Source organism: Hyperolius riggenbachi, chromosome 4, assembly GCF_040937935.1.
Source record: "Hyperolius riggenbachi isolate aHypRig1 chromosome 4, aHypRig1.pri, whole genome shotgun sequence".
NCBI lineage: Eukaryota > Metazoa > Chordata > Amphibia > Anura > Hyperoliidae > Hyperolius > Hyperolius riggenbachi.
The window spans coordinates 302,442,036-302,465,519 of NC_090649.1; the positions used below are offsets into that span (position 1 = coordinate 302,442,036).

The 23,484-nt window shown below is 42.9% G+C and overlaps 1 protein-coding gene across 1 annotated transcript in view; it reads right to left on the minus strand.

The window, feature by feature from the left end:
- Positions 1-4,235: 4,235 nt before the first annotated feature.
- Positions 4,236-23,484, minus strand: part of MOXD1 (monooxygenase DBH like 1) — a 126,921-nt gene continuing 107,672 nt past the window's right edge. The window contains exons 7-12 of the mRNA XM_068279484.1: positions 23,240-23,406; positions 17,216-17,407; positions 11,911-11,970; positions 8,430-8,572; positions 5,829-5,997; positions 4,236-4,514 (exon numbers count right to left, since the gene is read on the minus strand). Of these exons, the coding sequence (XP_068135585.1) occupies positions 4,350-4,514; positions 5,829-5,997; positions 8,430-8,572; positions 11,911-11,970; positions 17,216-17,407; positions 23,240-23,406 (896 nt within the window). The 3' untranslated portion in view covers positions 4,236-4,349. The remainder of the gene's footprint in view (positions 4,515-5,828; positions 5,998-8,429; positions 8,573-11,910; positions 11,971-17,215; positions 17,408-23,239; positions 23,407-23,484) is intronic.

Here is a 23,484-nt window from a genome sequence, read left to right on the forward strand (position 1 = left end):
TAAACCTCTAGTCTCCTGTGTTAAACAGTTTAGAAGGAAGCCAAAAAGACATTACTGAAGATAAAGATCTCTCTTACCTTTGATGTATGCTTATCAGCAAAGCTTAGAGCTAAGCAGGACGCAAGCCGCATAACATACTGCAAAGCATTCTGGGGCCCTCCCCTCGGCTGCTAAGGAGAAGACGGGATCAAGTTTCAGCAGCTTCTAAAACTCAGTCCAGCCACAGCACAGGTAAATCTCGGGGCAGCGTACACTGCAGGAGTCCGCTATTGTTCCTAGCCACATGGCTCATTAATATTCACTGCAAACTAGTGTTATTCAGTATGAGCTGTTCTGTGATCAGAAGCAGGCAGGACATGACGACACATTTGGCTTCACAAACATGGAACCTGCCATGAGCTGTCAGGAGCATCATTCTCTGCATATACTATATACAAATTCTGTGAAATCCAAACGTGGACAGTGAAATGCATATGTAATGTAAGTACAGCCAATCTTTAGCTACTGATATATGTGTTTATTTTCTCTAAGACCCTATACCTAACAGCTCCTCTTTAAAGGAATACTTAAGTCATTTAAAAAAATGACTTTTACTCACCTGGGGCTCCCTCTCAGCCCCCTACAGCTGAACGGTGCCCTCGCCCTGTCCCTCCGATGCGGCTGGTCTCGCCGGCGGCGACTTCCGGTTTGGCCGTCACCGTCCGACAGGCTGTGAACGCGGCTGATTATCCACGTCCCCGGACGCAATAGCGCCTTCTACAATGCTATTGCGTCCGGGGACGCGGATAATCAGCCGCGTTCCCAGCCTGTCGGCCGGTGACGGCCAAACCGGAAGTGGCCGCCGGCGAGACCAGCCGCATCGGAGGGACACGGCGAGGGCACCGTTCAGCTGCAGGGGGCTGAGGGGAGCCCCAGGTGAGTAAAAGTCATTTTTTTTTTAAATGACTTAAGTATTCCTTTAAGGTTTAAGTATCATGAGGAGGGTCTTAGGGTTAGGCAACACGAGGTGGGTCTTAGAGTTAGGCACCATCAGGGGGGTGTAAGGGTTAGGGATAATTAGAGAGAGGATTCTGTGTGAGAGTAGGTTTAGTTGTAGAAAAATATTGGTAATATTTACTGATGTTTTAAAACAGTTATTATGAATGTACTTATATTTTTTTCTTTGTTATAAACAACATTTTCAGATTTTATTACATAAAGAAACAATAAAAGAAGGTTTTATACAACATTATAAAATTATAACGCGCATATATATATATATATATATATATAATTTTTTCAGTGTTAAAAACAATATTTTCTGATTTTTATTACAAGAAGAAACGATAAAATATGGTTATTGACAATATCATTACATTTCGGCTAAACCACGCGCCCTTTTTATCAGGCGCCCTTTTTTGACATGCATGAAGAAAGGCGTGCAGAAAAAAGGGCGCAGCTGGATAACAAATTGGTCCATGTGGATAACGAAATCTCAATAACGATAAACATCGTTATTGAAATTGGCAGATAATAAATACTGTTTTTAAACAGACGGGAAATCAAAATGAAAAATATTTACTTTAAAAAACATTACATAATTCAAGAATACAGCTTAACCTAACCCTACTCTCACACAGAACCCTCCCCTTTTGGTGCCTAAACCTAACCACCCCTCTAGTGGGGCCTAACCCCCCTTCTTGGTGGTGCCTAACACTTTCCACCTCCCTGGTGGTGTCTAACACTAAACCAGTGGTAACTAATCCCAACAACCACCCCTGGCGGTGCCTAATTCTAACACCCCCCCACCCCACAAGAACTCTTTTACAGACACATAAATGATAATATAGCGTACAATCTGTACATACAAACAAAATAATATGACAAAAACTATAACGTTGAAAGCTTCTAAAATAATAACATATTTCAAAAACTTTGATGTTCTAATGTTGAAAATGATATTCATCCTGCACCCTTTTCTCTGCTTTGGGCGCTGCATTATTGATACAGGTAGTCCCCAGTTTATGTACGCCCGACTTACGAACGACCCGCCGATACGAACGCCGCGACCATAGCTCCGCCCCATCGCAATGACATCACGCCGCTGGGGACTACCTTTTCTGCGCCGTTTTTAATGCAAAGCAAGCCGCAGCGGATGGTAGATAGAGCACATCTCACCTGATCCTCGGCGGTAGAAGGTCCCATCGTGGTCCCCGGAAGCTGCGCATCCCGTCCTCTCGCTCCGTCCACTGTTCCCGGTTTCGACTTCTTATGCGTCGCATAATGACGCAATCAGGAAGAGCCCCCTAGTGGCGGCGCTTCCTATTTGCGTCATTATGCGATGCATGTGAAGCCACCGGGGGGACAGTAGATGGAGCGAGAGGACGGGCTGCGCAGCTTCCGGGGACCACGATGGGACTTTCTACCGCTGAGGATCAGGTGAGATGTGCTCTATCTACCATCCGCTGCGGCTTGCTCTGCATTAAAAATTGGGGTCCTGACTTAAAGGGACACTTAAGTCAAACAAAAAAAATGAGTTTTACTCACCTAGGGCTTCCAATAGCCCCCTGCAGCTGTCTGGTGCCCTCGCCGTCTCCCTCCGATCCTCCTGGCCCCGCCGGCAGCCACTTCCTGTTTCGGTGATAGGAGCTGACAGGCTGGGGACGCGAGTGATTCTTCACGTTCCCAGACACATTAGCACCCTCTATGCTGCTATATGGTATATGATATATGCTATAGCAGCATAGATGGTGCTACTGTGGCCAGGAACACGAAGAATTACTCGCATCCCCAGCCTGTCAGCTCCTGTCACCGAAACAGGAAGTGGCTGCCGGTGGGGCCAGGAGATTCGGAGGGAGACGGCGAGGGCACCGGACAGCTGCAGGGGGCTATTGGAAGCCCCAGGTGAGTAAAACTCATTTTTTTTGTTTGACTTAAGTGTCCCTGTAAGGACAGATTCAGGTTAAGAACGAGGCGACAGTCCCTAACTCGTTCGTTAAACGAGAACTACCTGTACATGCATTAGAGTCTATGGCGACATCCAAATCGTCCACTGGCTGCCGGCGCCCTTTTTTCCTGCTACCCTTTTTTTGATGTCCGCTGCTTGGAAGAAGGTTGACAGACATGGGTCCTTCTTATTTATTACAACATATTTCTTTGTTACTGACCACTGCACTCCCTGGAAAGTCTCTGGAACTACGTGGAGCAAGGGTGCAGGTATGAAGAGGGCTGGTGCACAGCAGAAGAGCTTTTCTGAATGCTTTGTGATTTTAAAAGCTCCTGCTAATGTTATCCTATGTATGTGTGCACACTGGAGCGATGTAAATTTGGAAAAAATCCCCCCTAGCATTGCATTAGCAAGAGCTTTTAAAATCTCTAGCGTTTAAAAAGCTCTTGTGGTGTGCACCAGCCTTTAGTAAGTAAAGTGCACCAGGCGTTTTTCTAACTCCACAGTATCTTTAAAAAGAAAAAATTATATAGGATGTATTCATGCACATAATAGGTTGTTCGAAATCAATGCAGATTCATTTGACGTTGGTTTTTTAAAACTGTGGCTTTTATTTGTAAAATGCACTTTCCTTTTTAAGCAGATTAGATAACCAGCATTCCTTTAAAAGAGGGACTCAGTAAACAATGCTGCCTTTCATTGCTCTCAGATTTAACATTGTGCACATCTCCTTACTTCCAAAGCCCATGTAAGTGTTTCCCGAGGCAACAACACGTCACTTGAATGTAAAATTATAGTAAGAGTTCCAGGAATCCTAACACTTGTAGCTGGCTTTTCCATCTGCTGCTATACGCTCACATTTAGGGCACATCAAAGGCATTGTCATACTTCATTTTACATGGAATCTTTACACAAGCCTATACAGCTTTATCCTGTGAAATGTACTATATCTAGAGTCGGTACTCAGACAGTACAACCATAGTGGGTTCTTATGGAATAAAAGCCAACTGTGCGAGAAAAGTAGGACAAAACACAGCCCTAAGCAGTGTTCATTGTGAATGTGTTTCACATTATAGTCGGGTATCATTTTGTAGCAAAGTCTTAATGCATTGCCAGAAAATCTGGAAGAAACATACAAGTGGAGCTATTGCCTGTGGCAACCAATCCAGTGTTTCTGACTGCTTCAGTAGACATTCCCACCAGTACGATCTGCACTACAGAAACCTGTTCATCCATTCTCACACTCCAGTAAAACCAAAAAAAATTAAACAAACTGTAGCCCCAAGTAATATTATACATTGCGCACGCATTTTGGCAAAAATATTTTATTTTGTGTAAAAAAAAGACATAATTTTATTAGTGCAATCATACATGGACTTAAATGGTGTGTTTTGTTTCAGAATGTGACACTACGCCAAAGTCTTTAGATTTGTAGAATTCTTTGTATCACTGTACATATCACAATAATCTGACTTATGGCAGTTGTTGAAGCTGAGCGAGATGATGGTGAAGGCAAAGTGGAGAAGCATTTAGCTTCTTTTGATGAGTATGGTTTCACCTCAGGGGGTGATGATATCATTCCGTGAGCCTGTAACGAAGGAGAAAAAAAAAATGAATCCATTTTTTAAATCCTGTTTTAAATGTATATGAATGTTCTTGTTTTTCCAAGTAATAATTATTGTGTATGTATATAGTACTAACATCTCTCACAGCCCTTAACAGACTTTACAGTCTTGTCACCAGCTGCCTCTCAGAGGTTCTCACAATCTAATCCTTACCAGAGTCATAGTCTTATGTCCTTATCATAGACTAAGGCCTGGTTCACACTTGCGTTTTGAGGTAAACAGATCCATGGAAACATCTGTTTTTGTGGGGCCTGTTCACACCACTCCCTTGTTGCAGCCGCTTCCACTCAGTTTCCCCACATTCCCCCAGACCCCCATTCCTACCATGTCATCCAGTGCTTTTGCATAGCCACCACACAAAGCATCTCAGTGTGCAAAGTACTGCACAATCTCCCAGGCAGCGCGACGATAACTGCAAGGCTAGAGGAAACGAAAGTAGGAGCGGAAGTGATGCCGGAGGACCCGCGGGGCCCTTTCCCCATACAGAAGGGAGAGGCAGAGTGTGCTGCCTGGCCACGGCTGCCCCCTCTGCATGCAGGCCACCTTCCCCCACCACTCGAGTACCACCATGTCGGAAGGTGGTGTCGCCAGTGCAGAGCCAGCGCAGCCCCCTCAAGTGGATTTTGCTCCCAGAACGGTCCGTTTCTTCACTAGTGTGAAGAAACATTCCATCTTCTCATTGCCCCCAATGCAGGGCGTCATCTTCGGTTTCCGTTCCACACAAACACAGGAAGAATATAAAAACCACCCATATTGTAGATGGTATCCTATAGTAGTAGATTGTACCCTAGTACTGCAAGGCAAGAGTGCTAGCCACTATGCTACTGTATTTGCATGGTGTACCCAATGGAAAATAATTTTGCCCAGAAGAAACTGACATGGATAGAACATACAAACTCCTTGTAGAAAGTGTCCTAACCCAAACCCAGATTTAAACAGGGGACTCAGAGCTGCAAGGCGGGAGTGTTATCTACTATACAGCCCTGCTGCCGAACTATACCTTTATTTAACTGTACGTATACTAGATATGGGTACATATTTTTGTCTGTATTGTCAGTTTAGTGTCTTACTCTCAACGCTGAATGGTAGGAAAAGAAACCGATCAAGTGTAGTTCAACTATTATAATCCATACTAAAGTGTCATCTTCTCTCTATCTTTCAAGGAAATGGACATGCATTATTGACCAAGACAAGCAGGTATGTTAATAAGCAGATCTTTAGTTAGTAGTCACATGCTTGTTAAAGTTAACAATTCTGAGAAAGGTTTGTTCACTTACACTCCACTCTCCACTTTCATGTTTTGAACATCTCACATTTATTGGTATTTTCCTTAGGCGTTCATTAAAGGTATTTCCTTTCTTCTTGGACCACTGAAATGTGTTCATCGCTTCTGTGAATGTGAGATTATTGTATCGCTTTGGGCTTTTAATTACAAAAGGCCAGGAACTGCAAATATAAATAGCAAATAATATGTGTTTGAGATAGTTCCATTAAATAGCTTCATTTTATAGTAATACATTATTGTGTGCAATAGTTAGAAGTTTTTTTTTTTTCCATAGCAACATCCCAGGGAGTACAGAATACTTAATACAAGTTTGCTTGCCAACTAAAAACAGACATAAATAACCAATAAACTAATAACAAAGATAAATAACTCTACAAGTATAAATATAAACTGAACACTCTGAGCGCAACATTAACTCTCTAGCAAGCTGAAACAGCCATTTCCAACTCTTCACATCCATTGTCTGCCAATATGCGGACCTCTCTGTCTAGCCATGAATTATACTAGTTCTACTCATGCTATCACCTAGCATGATTCACCACCCCGCTTGTCCCTGCTCAGACATTTCAAATAAAGTCAAATTGTCTATGTAAATGTCAGTTTTCACAGATCATGAAGCAAAAGAAATTTGTGTTCTTTTACTTTTTTCTCTCTCATTACTGTATTTCTTCTCTTTTATACAATATCCACAACAAATTATAATTCTAGAATTTCATCATAAATCATATGCAGCCAAAGCTGTGTTCTCAAACCAGGAGCATCAAAATGAACCCCATTAACCTTTAACATGTGTGACTGGCCATGTTTAAGGGGAGGGGGGGTCACTTGTGTGACTGGCTACATGGGGGGGGGGGGGTCCTTGACAATTATTTTGCTCAAGGTGCTTTTTGTTTCGCCCATGGATGATAATATATATATATATATATATATATATATATATATATATATATATATATATATACTGTATATATACACTAGTAAAAAGACCCGCCCGTTAAGAATGAGAATGAGCTCTAGGCCACAGCCGCTAAACCCCGGCAAAGCGCATACCATTGCTTCCTGCTCACCCGTCCCCACCATTGTCCAAAGTATATGCACGCAGGTAGATGTTGCTTGCTTGACAGTTGGAAAAAGGTGTTATTTCCCACAATGCAATGAGGTTCTCAGACATCAAACTGTCAAGTCTGGAAGCACTGACACAGGGACATATATATATATATATAAATATATATATATAAATATATATATATATTGAATACAACACACACTATAAATCCTACTCACCTGCCCCCTCACCCACCATCCCTTTTTCACAGAGAAACATCAAAACAGAAACCAAGGATTGAAGTATTCTGGGAAACTATCTTCCTAGCAGCAACAGTAACCTGACTAGCTAGGCTTGGAGACCTAAACGTAGCTGATCTGACTTATTTCCTATACTTCTTTTCTGGATATTGTCACATACTACACAATCAAGGGCATGTAAAAGGGTTCCTGGCCATCTGCCTGTACACCTCACAACTACCCTCTTCCTTCTCTTCCTCTTCCATTTAAGATACACTTTATATATACTTTAAAGAAAACCTGAACTGAAAATTAAAAGTCAAAATAAGCATACACAAGTCATACTTACCTTCCATGTAATCTACTCCTCAGTGTCTTTCTCCTGTCCCGCGTCCTGTTTGTTTACTGTGATCAGGGGGATTTTCCGTCCTCCATTTTGAAAATGGCCATTACCCATAACAGCTTTCTGGTCAGCACACTGTTAAACTGTAACATCGCCCACTTGAGCCATAGGGAAACATAAACATTACCTGGTACATCAGTTTTCCTCTCAGCTATAACTGACAGCAACTGATATTTTACTGACAGCAACTGATATATTTCAGATCTGACAAAATATTGTCAGAACTGGAAGGGATTATTGTCAGAAGAAAATAGTGAGCTTCTGAGAGGAACTGATGGCAAGGTAACTATGTAATGTTCATTTGAAGTTACCTCATGTGTTTATTTTAAATATTTTTACTCAGTACAGGTTCTCTTTAAACACTTTATGGTTTTCTGTGCATTACATGGTTTTAATGGTAAATAACACAATTGCTTACTTTCATGCAGTGGCGTAGCTTACGAGCTGTGGGCCCCGATGCAAATTCTACATTGGGCCCCCCTAAGCACTCTATAGATAGCAATTGATTTGGCGCACCAAAACCTGCCAATGGCAATTACAGTGTCAGAGGTGCAAGAAGGGGATGGGGAACAGTTTGTTAATGATTACCACTATTCAAAGTATCTATAGAAGTGATTATTACCAGCACAGGACCAATAGAGAGCTAATACTGCAATTGAAGGAGAGCCCTATGGGGCCCCTCTGGCCCAAGGGCCCCGATGCGGTCGCAACCTCTGCAACCCCTATTGCTACGCCCCTGCTTTCATGTGACAACTTCTTGTGCATTCACTGGTGTTTGTCTACAATAACATTTATCGACAGTTGAATGTTGTTTGCAAATATCAACAAATATAGCCAAATGCATGGCATGGAAATATGTTTTATGTAGGCCCCCAAGTATTTACTACCAAAATCATGTTAACTTACGTAATTGGTCTGTAGTATTCTTTTACCCCAATAAATTGAAGTTGTTCATTTATTTTAGGAATGCTTTCACAACGGGCAAGGTTAATTTTTGGGTAGTAAATTAAAAAGGAAAGGCACATTTCATCTCTGGTGCTGAGGCCTCCCTGAAAAGAAAAAAAAACATATAGAATGATCATTTTAGTGGGATAACTAATCATTTCTAATTACATTATGTTTTTAATCTACTGTATATCCATGAACTCCATCAAAGTAAGCAGCACCCTTTTGTTACGTCAGACTACTGCTACAAAGACTGATTAAATTCTTGGAGCAGCACGGTGGCATAGTGGTTAGCGCTCTCGCCTTGCAAGTGCTGGATCCCCGGTTCGAATCCCAGCCAGGTCAACATCTGCAAAGAGTTTGTATGTTCTCCCCGTGTCTGCGTGGATTTCCTCTAGGCACTTTGGTTTCCTCCCACATCCATAAAAACATACAGATAAGTTAATTGGCTTCCCCCCAAATAACAAATTGGCCCTAGACCATACTTGCACTACACGATACATACATATGACCATGGTAGGGACTAGATTGTGAGCCTCTCTGAGGGACAGTTAGTGATAAGACAATATATTCTGTACAGCGCTGCGTAATATGTCGGTGCTATATAAATACTTAAATAAAACGTAAGCTTATTATTCACTTTGCCTACCGATCCTGTACAGTGTGTACAACAGCTCTGTTAGATGTGGCATGGGAAGAAAGTCAATACAAATTTTGTCACCAATACTTTGTTATTTCAATTTCACCTGCCCAGTGTCTGATACTATCTGATTAGTTAATCTTGTGCCTGAAACATAACCCTCTATTAACAGTAACCCAACCGAACACTAGCGCTTTCTTGGCACTAACACCTTATTTTTAACGCATCAAGTGATGTAGAGAATCAGGAAGGAAGTGGTCAGTGTGATGTCATTGTTTCTTTCACTGCTGATTGCACTACAAAGGGCAGTCCAACCAACCAAGTAATACTTAGGGAAACACATTTTTGTAAATACAAGGTTGTTTATACTAAAGTTAACCCTGTTCTACAGCATATTGGGGTAGGGTATAGTGTAATCTCCTCTGATTCTATCATTACTGCTTATACCAGTGAGAAGATGGGCATCCCTGACAGTCACATTCTAATAGGAGATGTAGACATTGTGACCACATTGAGGCCCTGGAACCATAGGGACCCACCAGGAGCCTTCCTTCAACTGCTGTATTAGCGCTTCATTGGAACTATACTGGTAATGAACCACATCACCTCTGTACTTGCTTTTTTTCACAAAATGTTCCCCTACCCTGCTTAATCCTCACTGCCCCTTAGCTGTCCTTGGTAGGTTTTGATGTTCCACATCAATGATACTTATAGAGCGCTTGAGGGGGCTCAATGTAAAACTAGCACTGAGGCTTATAGCTTCTTAGCTCCCCAATGCTAATTTATGAGTAGCTACCAAAAACAGTAGTGATGCAAAGATAGCCTCAAAAAGAGTGGGGTCATGCTGTTTTGGAGCACATCTCACCATATAATTCTATGTCATTCGAGAATTGGTGCAAGACAGGCGATACAGTGGCAGGAGCCAGGATGTATGGCCACATAACACCGTCAGCCTCACTCCATCCTGACCCCTTCTGTAGGAGAAATCCAGCTGACAAGCGGTGAAACAGAGGGCAAGGGGCGTTGTAGTATGGGCACACGTGGGCTAGCGCTGGAGAGAGAGTTGTCAGTGACGCATGCGTAGGCAGCATCTATAGCTGGAAAGGAGCGGAGACCTTTGCTGGTTACTGGGAGAGGGTGAGAGCCTGGAACAGGCATACGAGAAATCACTCTAACCGCTATACCTATGTGACTGCATCCACATTACAACTTGCATGGCGCTTCCTGCTAAATTACTGATTTAATGCACACTGCATAAGGCTTCATTGACTACCAGGAGTAAGAACACCATGAGACATGGGATATACTCCTAAGGCAATGAAAGAAAGTGTCAATTGAGATTATAGACATAGAATTTGAGTTGAGAATTGAGAAAATCTGTATATCTGAAGACAATCAATTTGTATGAATGGGGATCTCATGAGTGTTGGTTCAGTTGAATGTGTGCATACACTAATTATGTGGCCATAATGTGTTTTTATGAGGGTGTTTTTAACTACTTGTGTGTAGTTTTTGATATTTACATGAATAAAATAAGACATTTTTGAAGTGACATTGAGCAAGGTTCCCTTTTTCTTTAATTTAGCATTTGATGGTTTATTAAAGGAACCAACTCGCCACATGATTTATTGAATCAGGTTACCGTGAGCGTCGTGCGCCGAAGCTGTGCACCATCATAGCAGCAATGCTGCGCGCCCAGCATAATGGTAATTTGGGGCTGCAGCAGCTGCCAGACCCCAATTTACATCTCCCTCCAAGTTACGACAACTCAGAGGAGGAATAGTATTTAACACCACCTAATCTAGCAGCAGCAGGGAGAGCCGTCATTCTCATTCCTCTCTCCCTGCCCCGAACTGACTTGTGCTGAGACGCCATGTACTCATAATTTATGTGGGTGTGTCACCACAATTAAGTGACTTTGAGTTCAATGGTACTCTTTTTGAAAAAAAAAACAAAAAAAACGTATCTCTAACTAGATAACTATTGAAGTTGCTAATGGGTTAAAGCAGTTTAGCAAAAACGTCATTGCCACCGATAAAACTGACAAGGGGCCTGATTCACAAAGCGGTGCTAACAGTTAGCACCGTGGTGAAAAGCCCTTTATCACGCCTAAACTCTGTTTAGGCATGATAAGTTTAGGTGTGATAAGTTTAGGTGTGATAAGTTTTTAGGCGTGATAAGTTTAAGCACCAACTGGGTTAGCACCGCAGTGCACAGCTGATCAAAAGTTTTGCGCTAGCAAAGTCTGGTGTACTTTGCATAGAGTTTAATGGCGCTGCTTTGCGTGCGGGACTTTGCATGCGATCTAAACTTATCTAAACTTATCATGCCTAAACTTATCATGCCTAAACTTATCATGCCTAAACTGAGTTTAGGCATGATAAAAATGGTTATCACGCCTAAAGTCTCTAACTGGGTTAGCACCGCTTTGTGAATCGAGCCCATCACACCTAAACTGGCTTTTCACCAGCGTGGTGCAATGGTTATCATGCCTAAAGTCTCCAACTGGGTTAGCACCGCTTTGTGAATCAAGCCCAAGAAGTGCACACATGAATATTACAGTGTCACTCCAATATGCTGTCCTGTCTTTCAGAAATCAAAAACAGCTAATTTAGTATTCTTTCAGCAGCAAGTGCTGGGTCTGCTGTGACTCTGGACACTATTCTATGGCTTGTAGATAAGATCAGCCAAGCAAGCTTCAAAAGTATTTTTCTTAAAATCTTACCATAATATTCTAAATGATTGATATACCCTAGGATAGTTCTATTGCTGTGAACATCTATCAATAATAAAGTGACTTACCCATGTCATTGTGGAACGGCTCTTTGTGTTGTATTGACACTCTGTTATTATATTATCACCCTGAAAAAAAAATTCACATCACTTAGCCTCTAGCGGCAAGCAAAAAAGTAACATCTGCATCACTAAAACAGGCTAGCAAGTGTTGTTGGGCCAAAGGTAGTTACCTATCTGGACCTCAAAGACATACAGTACATCTAAAGGGGCCCATACACCTAACGATTTTCCCGCCGATATACAGCCGTTTTGATCACAGTGATCGAAGCGGCTGTGAAATCGCCGCGCACACCGCTGACAGAACGATCGATTTCCGTCCAAAATCGAACATTCCCGTCGATTCTCGTCGACCCATCCGTGCGGAAGATTTTTCTCGGTCGCCGGCGGGTCGGGAGTGCGTCGTTAGCGTCGTTCGAATGCCCGACGACCGCCGCAATACAGCAGGTATACATTACCTGCTCCGGCCGGCGCGAGTCCCCTGGTCTTCTTCTTTACTTCGGGCTCCAGACTGTTTCTTCTCCACTTTGGGCTCCAGAGCTACACAGAACTTCCTGTCCAGGCAGGAAGTTTAAACAGTAGAGTTCCCTCTACTGTTTAAACTTTCCCTGGACAGGAAGTTCGGTAGCTGGAGCGGAGCGGAGAAAAAGAAACAGTGGGGTCTCGCGCCGGCCGGAACAGGTAATGTATGCGGGGGGGGGGGGGGGGCGGCAGCAGTGGCAGCACCACAAATTGTAATCGGTTTCAGGCTGAATTCGATTCACAATCTGTTTGCTGTAAAGTAACGGCCATACGATCCCTCTCTGATCAGATTTGATCAGTGAGGGATCTATCTGTTGGTCGAATCTGATGGCAAATCGACCAGTGTATGGCCATCTTAAGTTATAGCCAACTTGTTAAAACTTTACATAAGTAATGGTTATTAAAAATCCTTAGAGGAGTTCTGGTTGAACTCGATGGACGTATGTCTTTTTTCAACCAAAATAACTATGTAACTATGTGGAAGATGCCAAGCGAAGAGGGGGTTCCCTGTCCCTGTCAATAGTCTTGCACACAGATTAGCAGCTGTCAGGTACATTTCTGAGCATTTTATGTCAGAGAGCATAAGGGCTCGTTCACATCTAGGGAGTTTTCGGCCTTTTTTCAAATGCAGGCGATTTTCAAAATCACCCACAAAACGCTTGTGCAATGAATCTCTGTGAGAAGGTTAATATCAGCGCGTTTTGCAGAGCGCAAAGCAGTGCCTGTACCATTTTTGGGGAGATTTTGCTCCAATGGAAGGTGTAGGAAGAGCACTAAATGCTCACAAAATCGATTTGTGCGGCGATTGCGTTTGCAATTTTAAGAATAAATACATTGAGCTTGATTCACAAAGCCGTGCTAACTGTTTAGCACGGGTGTACTAAACAGTTAGCACGTGAAGTACCATTTGCGGACTTTTGCTCGTGCAAAGTGCCGCAATTCACGCGATCGCGGCACTTTGCGCGCGCAAAAGTCCTCGAACGGCACTTCATGTGCTAACTGTTTAGCACACCCGTGCTAAACAGTTAGCACGGCTTTGTGAATCAAGCCCATTGTATTTATTCTTTTCCAGGTCAAATAGTTCACTTCCTTACTTGGATCGCTCTGCAAAAGCGCTTTAGAAAAGCAGATAGTTAAAGCGCTTTAGAATAGCACTTTAACTACCTGAAGACCGCGTCACGTCAATGGGCATGACCGAGGCGGCAGCCCAAGGACTGCCTAATGCCAATTGGCGTCAAGTTCTGGGGACGGCTACTGCAGGAGATCACGCACACATAGCGCGCGCGCATCTCCTGCTTGGTAGGCGGAGCTCCACTCCGCCTTCAGTCTCCCAGCGGCGATAGCCGTTCGGAGTCTGTTAGACGGCGAAAAACCGCCCTCTAATTAGGGAGTACAGCACTGTGAACTACAGCAGAGTCTCGGCGGTGATCAGCTGTCATAGAATGAAGCCTATGACACCTGATCACGGGGATTGGCTGGCGGGGGGAGGGTGGAATATGTAAATGGGAAAAAAACAGGAACATTTTATTAAAAAAAAGACAAATAAATAGAAACAAACAAACAAGCATTCGGGGTGCGATCTGACCCCACCAACAGAGAGCTCTGTTGGTGGGGAGAAAAGGGGGAAGGGGAATCACTTGTGTGCTGTGTTGTGCGGCCCTGAAGCTTGGCCTTAAAGCTGCAGTGGCCTGTTAACAGAAAAATGGCTTGGCCTTTAGGGGGGTGTTTAACACTGTGGTCCTGAAGTGGTTAAAAAACGCAGTGCGCAGGCAAGCTCTGGGAGGCGTTAAAAAAAAATCACGCACAAAAACCGCTTGTGTTTCCGATTTTAGATGTGAACAAGGCCTCAGAGAATGTTTATTGTTGTATTTTATTCCTTATAAGCATTGCATTGCTTTTTCATTCCTTCTTTATCCCAATTCCAGTGAGTTGCTGGTTTAAAATTTAAAGCAAACTTATACTGCCAAACTATAACATTTCTCATTTTAAATGTTTGATATGTTGTGTTTGTAATTATTCATGTTAAACCTGAGATTCATGTGATTTTTTACATCATTGCATTTTGTTTTTATTTACATTTTACACAGAGTACCATTTTTTTTTTCAAAACAAATTTGGATTCACTTATTAAATTATTGTTTTAATCTATTTTAGTGATAAACCTAAAATATAAATAACACAAACATTCAAATTCCACAATGCATTCCCTTAACCTTCCTGGCAGTAAGCCCGAGCTGAGCTCGGGCTATGCCGCGCAGGAAGATATCTCAGCCTTTGGTGGGGCGATTTGCTCCATTTAAAATGCTGTACGCGCAGCTAGCACTTTGCTAGCCGCGCGTACAGCTTGATCGCCGCCGCTCTGCGGCGATCGCCCGCACGCAGCGGCACAAGAGGGCCCCCCGCCAGAGCCCTGCGCTGCCCAGACCAATGAGTTCCGGGCAGCGCTATGGGCTGGATCGGAGGCGTCTAACGTCAGGACGTCGGCTGACGTCCGTGACGTCATTCTGATCGTCGCCATGGCGACAGGAGAAGCCAAACAGGGGAACGCGTTATATACGCGTTCCCCTGTTTGCTATTGATGCCGGCGACAATCACACTAGAGGGACACATGCGCCCTCTAGTGGTGTTTCATGTAGTTACCACTCTGGTAGCTTTACATGAAACAAACAAACAAAAAATTCAAAAAAAAAGGATTTTTGCCTATATGGCAAAAAAAATTAACCGCCAGGAGGGTTAAAGGACATCTGAGGTGAAAATAAACTGATGAGAAAAACAATTATATCCATCCTACTTCTCCTAAAAATGACTTTTTTAGATATCCCAGTTTAATTTTATATTTAAATCTAGTTTTTACTGTTTCATTGTCTCTGCTCAATGACACCTTCTTCAATGAAGTATGCTAGAGCTCAAATCTTTGAATTATTGACCCTTTTTACCTCTTTCCTGCTCTCAGAAGCCATTTACTGACAGTAAAGTATTTTAAAGGGGTTCTTTCGTGAAAAAAGTAGGCAGTTAAAAAATGTGACAGATGACAGGTTTTGAGCCAGTCCATCTTTTTAAGGGGGATTCTCAGGGCTTTCTTTGTTTTCAACAGCATTTCCTGAACAGCAGTTTAACTGCCAAAATAGCAAGATACCAGCCGGCCTCCCTAATCACTTGCACACTATTATGTCAGTTAGATTTTGCAACAGGAAATGCTGTTGAAAACAAAGAAAGCCCTAAGAATGCCCCTTGAAAAGATGGACTGGCCCAAAACCTGTCATCTGTCACATTTTTTAACTGCCTACTTTTTTCGCGAAAGAACCCCTTTAAGGCTGTAATTTCTAATCAGTGAGGGTTATGCTATAGTCTGACCCAGTCCGACCCGGTCCCAACCCGGACAGAAACTGTCACTTGCATACCTGATTTTTAACTCTTTCAGACAGAGAAAGAAAAAAAGGAACACAGCCTGGTTATTTGTGTGCTAGGCACTGTACATACACATGTCTATCTCATCATGTCACAAGTCACCTCAGCTATCCTTTAAACATAGATTTCCTGCCACAGCGTGTGTGTGGTGTTCCTGCATGTAAGTGTGATGTTCCCGTTCAGTGATGGGATAACTGCCACGTAAATTTCTGTTGTCCTTATACTGTTTACATAGTGTATGTCTAGTATCACTCCATCTTAGCTGGGATTCACAATAGAGATGCTCATTTGGATTTTGCAGAGTTGAAATTTCCATATTGCCGATTGCTAATCATCATTTTCGATCGGAATTCAGAAAATGGAAATTAAATTCTGCGTAAATCCTATTTACTGCAACTCGTTAATGTTAGCCCAATCACAGAACTCGGAAGCATTTGCCCAACCAGAGGATGCAGAATTGCACAAATTGGATTTCCGCTGTCATTTTAGACCCATCACAAGATTTCATGTTTCCTATTTCTGATTTTCGATTTTGTCATTTTTTTGCATTCTCTGATGCAAAAAAATGATAAGTAAAATACTCCTCAAAAAATTGAGAAATCAGAAGAATGGAAAATTGGAAAACCATAAATCAGAAAAACTGGAGAAGTCAGTAAAAAAAAATCTGAAAAAAGGAAAATGTGAAAAACAGAAAATCGGAAATAGAGAAAAATGGAAATTGGAAATTGGCATTGGCGGAAATTGGAATTCCCGCAGAACGAGAAATGGGCATTTCCGACCATCCCTAATTCACAATGAAACAATGGATCTGGCCAATCATGGTGATCAGGAATTACCACAACCTGGATGATATAGCCTAGTGGTTGATACTCTGAGTGACTGATCAGCCTAACATTAGCATCTGATTGGTGTGATAGATCGTTTAAGGTGCGTACACAGTCCAACAAAGTGCACGACCACTCTACAACATTATCGACCCCACGACAAACCATTGACACAACTTGTATTTTCCGCACACCAACCAACTAATCAACCAACAACGATATGGCCGCGTTGAAAAAAAGTGCATATTATTCAAATGACTTGTACACACGTGGTCAACTGCACGATATCGGCTCATCAGTTAGTGTGAGCCGATCCGCCGGATAGATTGGGCAAACTATCTGTTTACAATTGCTCGTCTAGTCGTTTCTCACACATACACATGCCTGTTTGTTGTCCAACAAACCAAATTCAGATGACAATCAAGCAGATTTGTTGGACGTGTGTATGAGCTTTTACACAGGTTAAGATGCCAAATGGATGGAGTCCATCCTTAAAGTGTTTTGATACCACCCCGAGTTACCTTTTACATGCATTTTTTATAAATAAATTTAATACATACAGGTAGAATTGTCCGCTCTTCCTCCAGGTACTGAAACTCCTGAAAATTGAAGTCATATTCATTGTCATAAGCAAGCAATTTCTGCTCAACTCCTTTCCTGAAATGACGAGCATGGAGACTTTGTCCAGCTTGATGAGCATGTAGAAGAACAGCAAAAACATGGATGCCATCTGGTTTTTCATGGTTTAGAGCCTGATAAGAATTGAAAATACATTATATCATCCTACAGAGGTTTCCATTTATTTTCTAAAACAAGATGCTGCTGATTAGCATTTACTTAGTGTGTGGCTAATCTGTATGGGCTGAATTATCCTCATGCTATTTTGCTACATTTCTGAGTAAATTAATATCACCGTTTTTGTGTCTGCTCATTGATGCCGCCGCTGGCTTGCGCAATTAGAAAGCCGATTGCTGGTTACCACAGCAACGGACACCAATAGGTGTCCATCACTGTGCCAGCTGCAAATAAGAGGTCCTCAGCGGGCAGCATGTAACTATAGACCCGTACGGCGGCTGCAGCATACACAGAACTCCGTAACTGCACGATAGTTCAGTTACAAGTTGGACCAAACTTATCTGGGCTGACCAGAGGGGGGGATGTAACAGCTGCAGTATCTACAACTACAGATGCCTCCTACTGCAGAATGGATTATGCTAAGTCGCGTCAGAAAGGTAAACCTTCCGACGTGACTCACTAGCTATAAATGGTCAGTGGCAATGTATAAAATCCTTTTGATCAGTCACAATAAGTGGCAATAACATTGCTCCACTTACACATATCTATGTTAAAGGGACTAAAATCCAGGGAATTCGCAATAGTGTCCCTTTAATGTTTTATTTCTTAGCTGTACTACACATACAAATCATAATATCATAATTTTTTTTCCGCTTCAGTGTCTCTTTAAGTAGTATGTTGCCAAAACCAAAATTAAGTGGCATACGCATAGTGCAACTGGAGGTAGTTGTTTGCTGACCAGTTCTGTTAACTGGGCAGTGGTTCTCACAGGTATCGTTAGGTATGACAATGCCCTATAGCATCTAAATCGAAGGCTATACAGAGCCATATGAGATCCTATTATAGCAGCCTCAAGAGCAGCAGTGGCTGTGTATATGGGCCTTTAGTTTGTCTGGTGAAGGAATTCTCTTTAATCTTGTCTTCCTCATATCTCATAAACTTGACATTGGCTGGCACATCTATTTAGATGTTGATCCTTGGCGTTTATCTGACATCTTAAGGCCCATTTCCACTATCGCGGTTTCCGCCGCGATTTTGCAGAGTTTCCCCGCACATGAATCGCACAGGGAAACTCTGCCATAGAGGAGAATGGCGCTGCCGGCCGAATCGCGTGCCCTAGCGATTCGGCAGGAACCCCCCCCCCCCGCAGAATTTGCTCATGGGATTCGCCTGCGATCCTGCCCACCCTCTCAGTGCCGGCGCGCGTTCCGCAGATGCACGCTGCACTAGTAGAAACTAGCCTTTAGTGTTTTCTTAACCATCATCCTCCTGACTGGATGAGAACACCTGTTTAACTCCCCAACAATACCTAGACAATCCATGTTTCATCTGATATTTAGGTCCAGGTTCAAATTTATGCAGTCTTTTCTGTCCCAAATTTGACAAGCATATGAATGACAAAGTCTGACAAATGTAAATGCTTGGTACAGAACTGAGCAGAGACAGTGTACACAAGCAGACAATCATCCACTTGGTATCTACAGGGCCACCATCAGAGGGGGACAACTATCACTGAAGTGAGGGCTCCCCCAACAAGCAGGGGCGGACCACCCATGATGCCAGGGGGCCCCGCTGGGAGCAAAAGGGGGTAATAGTGCTGGACAGAGGAGCAGCGGGCACAGAGCGGCGGGGAGGGGGGCCAGATCCCCCTCCCTCATCTGGGTCCCCCTATTCCACGCTCCCCTTCCAGACATTAAATTAGTGTCAGCAGCAGCGGGTGGGGAATGACTCACCTGACTTCTGCATTCCAGGCACTGGAGCTCTGCTTTTTTCAAGACTTCTACGCCTTTAGTGCCGCATCACTGTACGCTAAACAGGAAGTACAGTGAGCGGCATTGAAGGTGGAGAAGACCTGTGGAATGCAGCGCTCCAGCGACTGGAACGTGGAAGTCAGGTGAGTCATTCCCCGCCCGCTCCCACTGACACTAATTTAATATCTGAAGGGGAGAGAGGGGGGCAATTATTCTAGGTACCTATACTGGGGCAACTATACTAGCTACCTATCCTGGGGCAACTATACTAGCTACCTATACTGGGGCAACTATACTATCTATCTATACCGGGGGTAATTATACTTCCTATAATGGGGCAACTATACTAGCTACCTACTGTATACTGGGGCAACTATACTAACTACCTATACTGGGGCAACTATACTAGCTACCTATACTGGGGCAACTATACTACCTATACGCGTACATCAAAAAAGGGCGTCGGGAAAAAAGGGCGAGTGGTGTAAACGATAAGCAGTATTATCGTTTATAAAAATATTGTGTAGAATTTCGTTTACAAATAGTGTTTTAAGAATTTATAAATCATTAAATAATGTGTATGAAATCGGCAATTCTTAAAACGTTAATCTTCCCTGTTTTTAAACTGAAACTTATAATTACGTTTGTTAAAAAAACAGTATTATTTGTTTAAACATTATAATTATATATTGTTATGAATAATCTTGATTTATCATTTATTATTATAATAAAATGTGAAAATATTGTTTATAACAATGATATTAATATAAGTACATTAATAATAACTGTTGATTAGTATTATTAAAATTGTACTAAAACAATACCTAACCCTACTCTCACACAGAACCCTCCCTGTACCTATCCCTAACCCCTAGACCCCCTGGTGATGCCTAAACCTAAGACCCCCCTGGTGGGGGTGCCTAAACCTAAGACCCCCCTGATGGTGCCTAAACCTAAGACCCCCATGGTGGTGCCTAAACCTAAGACCCCCCAGGTGGTGCCTAAACCTAAGACCCCCTGGTGGTGGTGCCTAAACCTAAGACCCCCCTGATGGTGTCTAAACCTAAGACCCCCATGGTGGTGCCTAAACCTAAGACCCCCCAGGTGGTGCCTAAACCTAAGATCCCCCTGGTGGTGCCTAAACCTAAGACCCCCCTGGTGGTACCTAAACCTAAGACCCCCCTGGTGGTGCCTAAAACTAACCACCCCAAAGCCCACCCTGTACCTATCCCTGACCCCTAGACCCCTGGTGGTGCCTAAACCTAAGACCCCCCTGGTGGTGCCTAAACCTAAGACCCCCCTGGTGGTGCCTAAACCTAAGACCCCCCTGGGGGTGCCTAAACCTAAGACCCCCCTGGGGGTGCCTAAACCTAAGACCCTCGTGGTGGTGCCTAAACCTAAGACCCCCCTGGTGCCTAAACCTAAGCCCCCTTGATGGTGCCTAAACCTAAGACCCCCTATGGATAATAATGTTTTACAAAGATTAATAAATAAAAAATTTAAATAAAAAAATTTAAATAATTTTTTAGGGTGGATAATAATGTTTTAGAAATGTTTTACAAATAGTGATTGTAAAAAATATGTTGCAATTTACGTTACATACTGATCGCTTTATTTTGTGAATAATAATGTTTTACAAACAGTAAGGGTTAAAATGTTAAATAATGTTTTAATTAAATAGGATAAATATGTTTAGTATTTTTATAAACGTTATTCGTCACGGGCTCATTTTCTAAACATAAATCTTCACAAGCACAGTTATAAAACATTAAAAATCTCCGGGCGCCTTTTGTAAAACGTTAATAATCTCTGGCGCCCTTTTTTCCCTGTTCGGCGCCCATTAAACGATATTTATAATGGGAGTGAATGGGGCGCCCTTTTTGTCCACTTGTCTCATGCGCCCAAATCTGCTGCTTCCACCTATACTGGGGGCAATTATACTAGCTATCTATACTGGGGCAACTATACTAGCTACCTATACTGGGGCAAGTATACTAAGTATACTGGGAGCAACTATACTACGTATACTGGGGGCAACTATACTAGCTACCTATACTGGAGCAACTATACTGCCTACACTGGGGGCACTGGAAAGAGGAGCAGTGGGCACACAGAGATGGGGAGGGGGGGCCAGATCCCCCTCCCTCACCTGGGTCCCTCCCTTCTGGGCTCCCTCCCATAGATATTAAATTAGCTGCAGCGGCTGGGGAATGACTCACCTGACTTCTGAGTTCCAGACACTGGAGTGCTGAATTTCACAGGTCTTCTCCGCCATCAATGTCACTCACGGTGCTTGATTCACTAAAGCGTGATAACGCTTATCACAGCTGTGATAAGCGCTTTTTTGCGCACGATTTGATAACTAATGACTTTGTGCGCAAAGGCGGGATATCACATGCTAAACATCAGTATCACGTGATATCACTGCAGATCACGCGAACAGAAAGCAGATCACTCGTTATAACTGCACACAGCACATCACGCGATCCGCTTGAAACTTTGCGCGCGATCAGCGTAGAACAAATCCCCCCTCAAAAAAAACTTTTATACACACACTAAATAGTCCAATTGAAAACAGCAGGAAACTAAATTACACACTGCGTGTAAAGAATATCACGTGCAATGAATTACGCGGTATTGAATTAACTCACATGTTTCACAGCACCATTGCTGATTTCAGTACCAAACTCTATTTGCTTAATACACGAAGTGCCATATTTATCACGTGAAAAGCGCGCTTATCGCATGAGGCGCAACGCCGTACGCGTGATAAAAAATAGCACGCAATCGCTAAACCTTTTACGCGCAACATGCGTGCACAATGGTTTACGCGTGCATTTGCACGTTAAAAGCTTGAACACATGATAACTGTGTTATCCCACCTTAGTGGATCTAGCCCACTGTACGCTAAACAGGAAGTACAGTGAGCGGTATTGAAGGTGGAGAAGACCTGTGGAATGCATTCCTTCAGCATCTGGAATGTGGAAGTCAGGTGAGTCATTCGCCACCCGGTCCCGCTGACACTAATTTAATATCTGGAGGGGGGAGCGGTGGGGACTGGGGTCAACTATACTAGCTACCTATACTGGGGAAACTATACTACCTATACTTGGGGCAACTATACTAGCTACCTATACTGGGGGCAACTATACTAGCTACCTATACTGGGGCAACTATACAGGCTAACTATATTGGGGAAACTATACTAGCTACCTATACTGGTGGCAACAATACTAGCTACCTATACTGGGACAACTATACTACATGTACTGGGGCAACTATACTAGCTATCTATATTGGGGCAACTATACTAGCTACCTATACGGGGCAACTATGCTACAAATTCTAGTGCAACTACACTACCTATACTGGGGCAACTACACTAGCTATCTATACTGGGGGCAACTATACTAGCTACCTGTACTGGGGCAACTATACTATGTATACTAGGGGAACTATACTACCTACAGTATATTGTGGGCATCTATACTAGCTTCCTAAACTGGGGCAACTATACTACCTATACAGGGGGAAACTATACTAGCTACCTGTACTGGGGCAACTATACTACCAATACTGGGGGCAACTATACTACGTATACTGGGGGCAACTATACTAGCTACCTATACTGGGACAAACTATACTAGCTACCTGTAATGGGGCAACCATACTACCAATGCTGGGAGCACCTATACTACCTATACAGGGGGGAATTATACTAGCTACCTATACTGGGGCAACTATACTAGCTACCCATACTGGGGCAACTATACTGACTACCTATACTGGGGGCTACCTACTTACCTAAACTGAGGGTGAAAATTTTCAGGTCCTGTGCAATCATTCCAAAATGGGGGTGGGGCAAGCCTGTGAATATGTGAAGGGCCCCAAAATTTCTGATGGTGGCCCTGGGTATCTAACATATCATGAACTATGGAACCTGCTTTACATTTAAATATTAAATATGATAACACATTCCAGCATTAAAAAAAGAAAAGAAAACATTTTTATAAGAAACTTGGCAGTCTATACACACACCTCTTCTAAACATTCCACAGTGCAGTGTCCTTCGGAGCTGAAAGCCGGCATACCTGGTGGGATCATGTGATATAGGCTAACCCAAATTCCTGCCTCTAAAACACCAGCATCATATTTCCTTGTGTGTGAAGTATAATACATCTTAATTCCAGAGTTGTCGATTAAACCTACCACAAAGAAAAAAAAGTATGTTTAAGACACACTCTCAATAACACAGTATATCTGTGTACAATGTATATGATTGA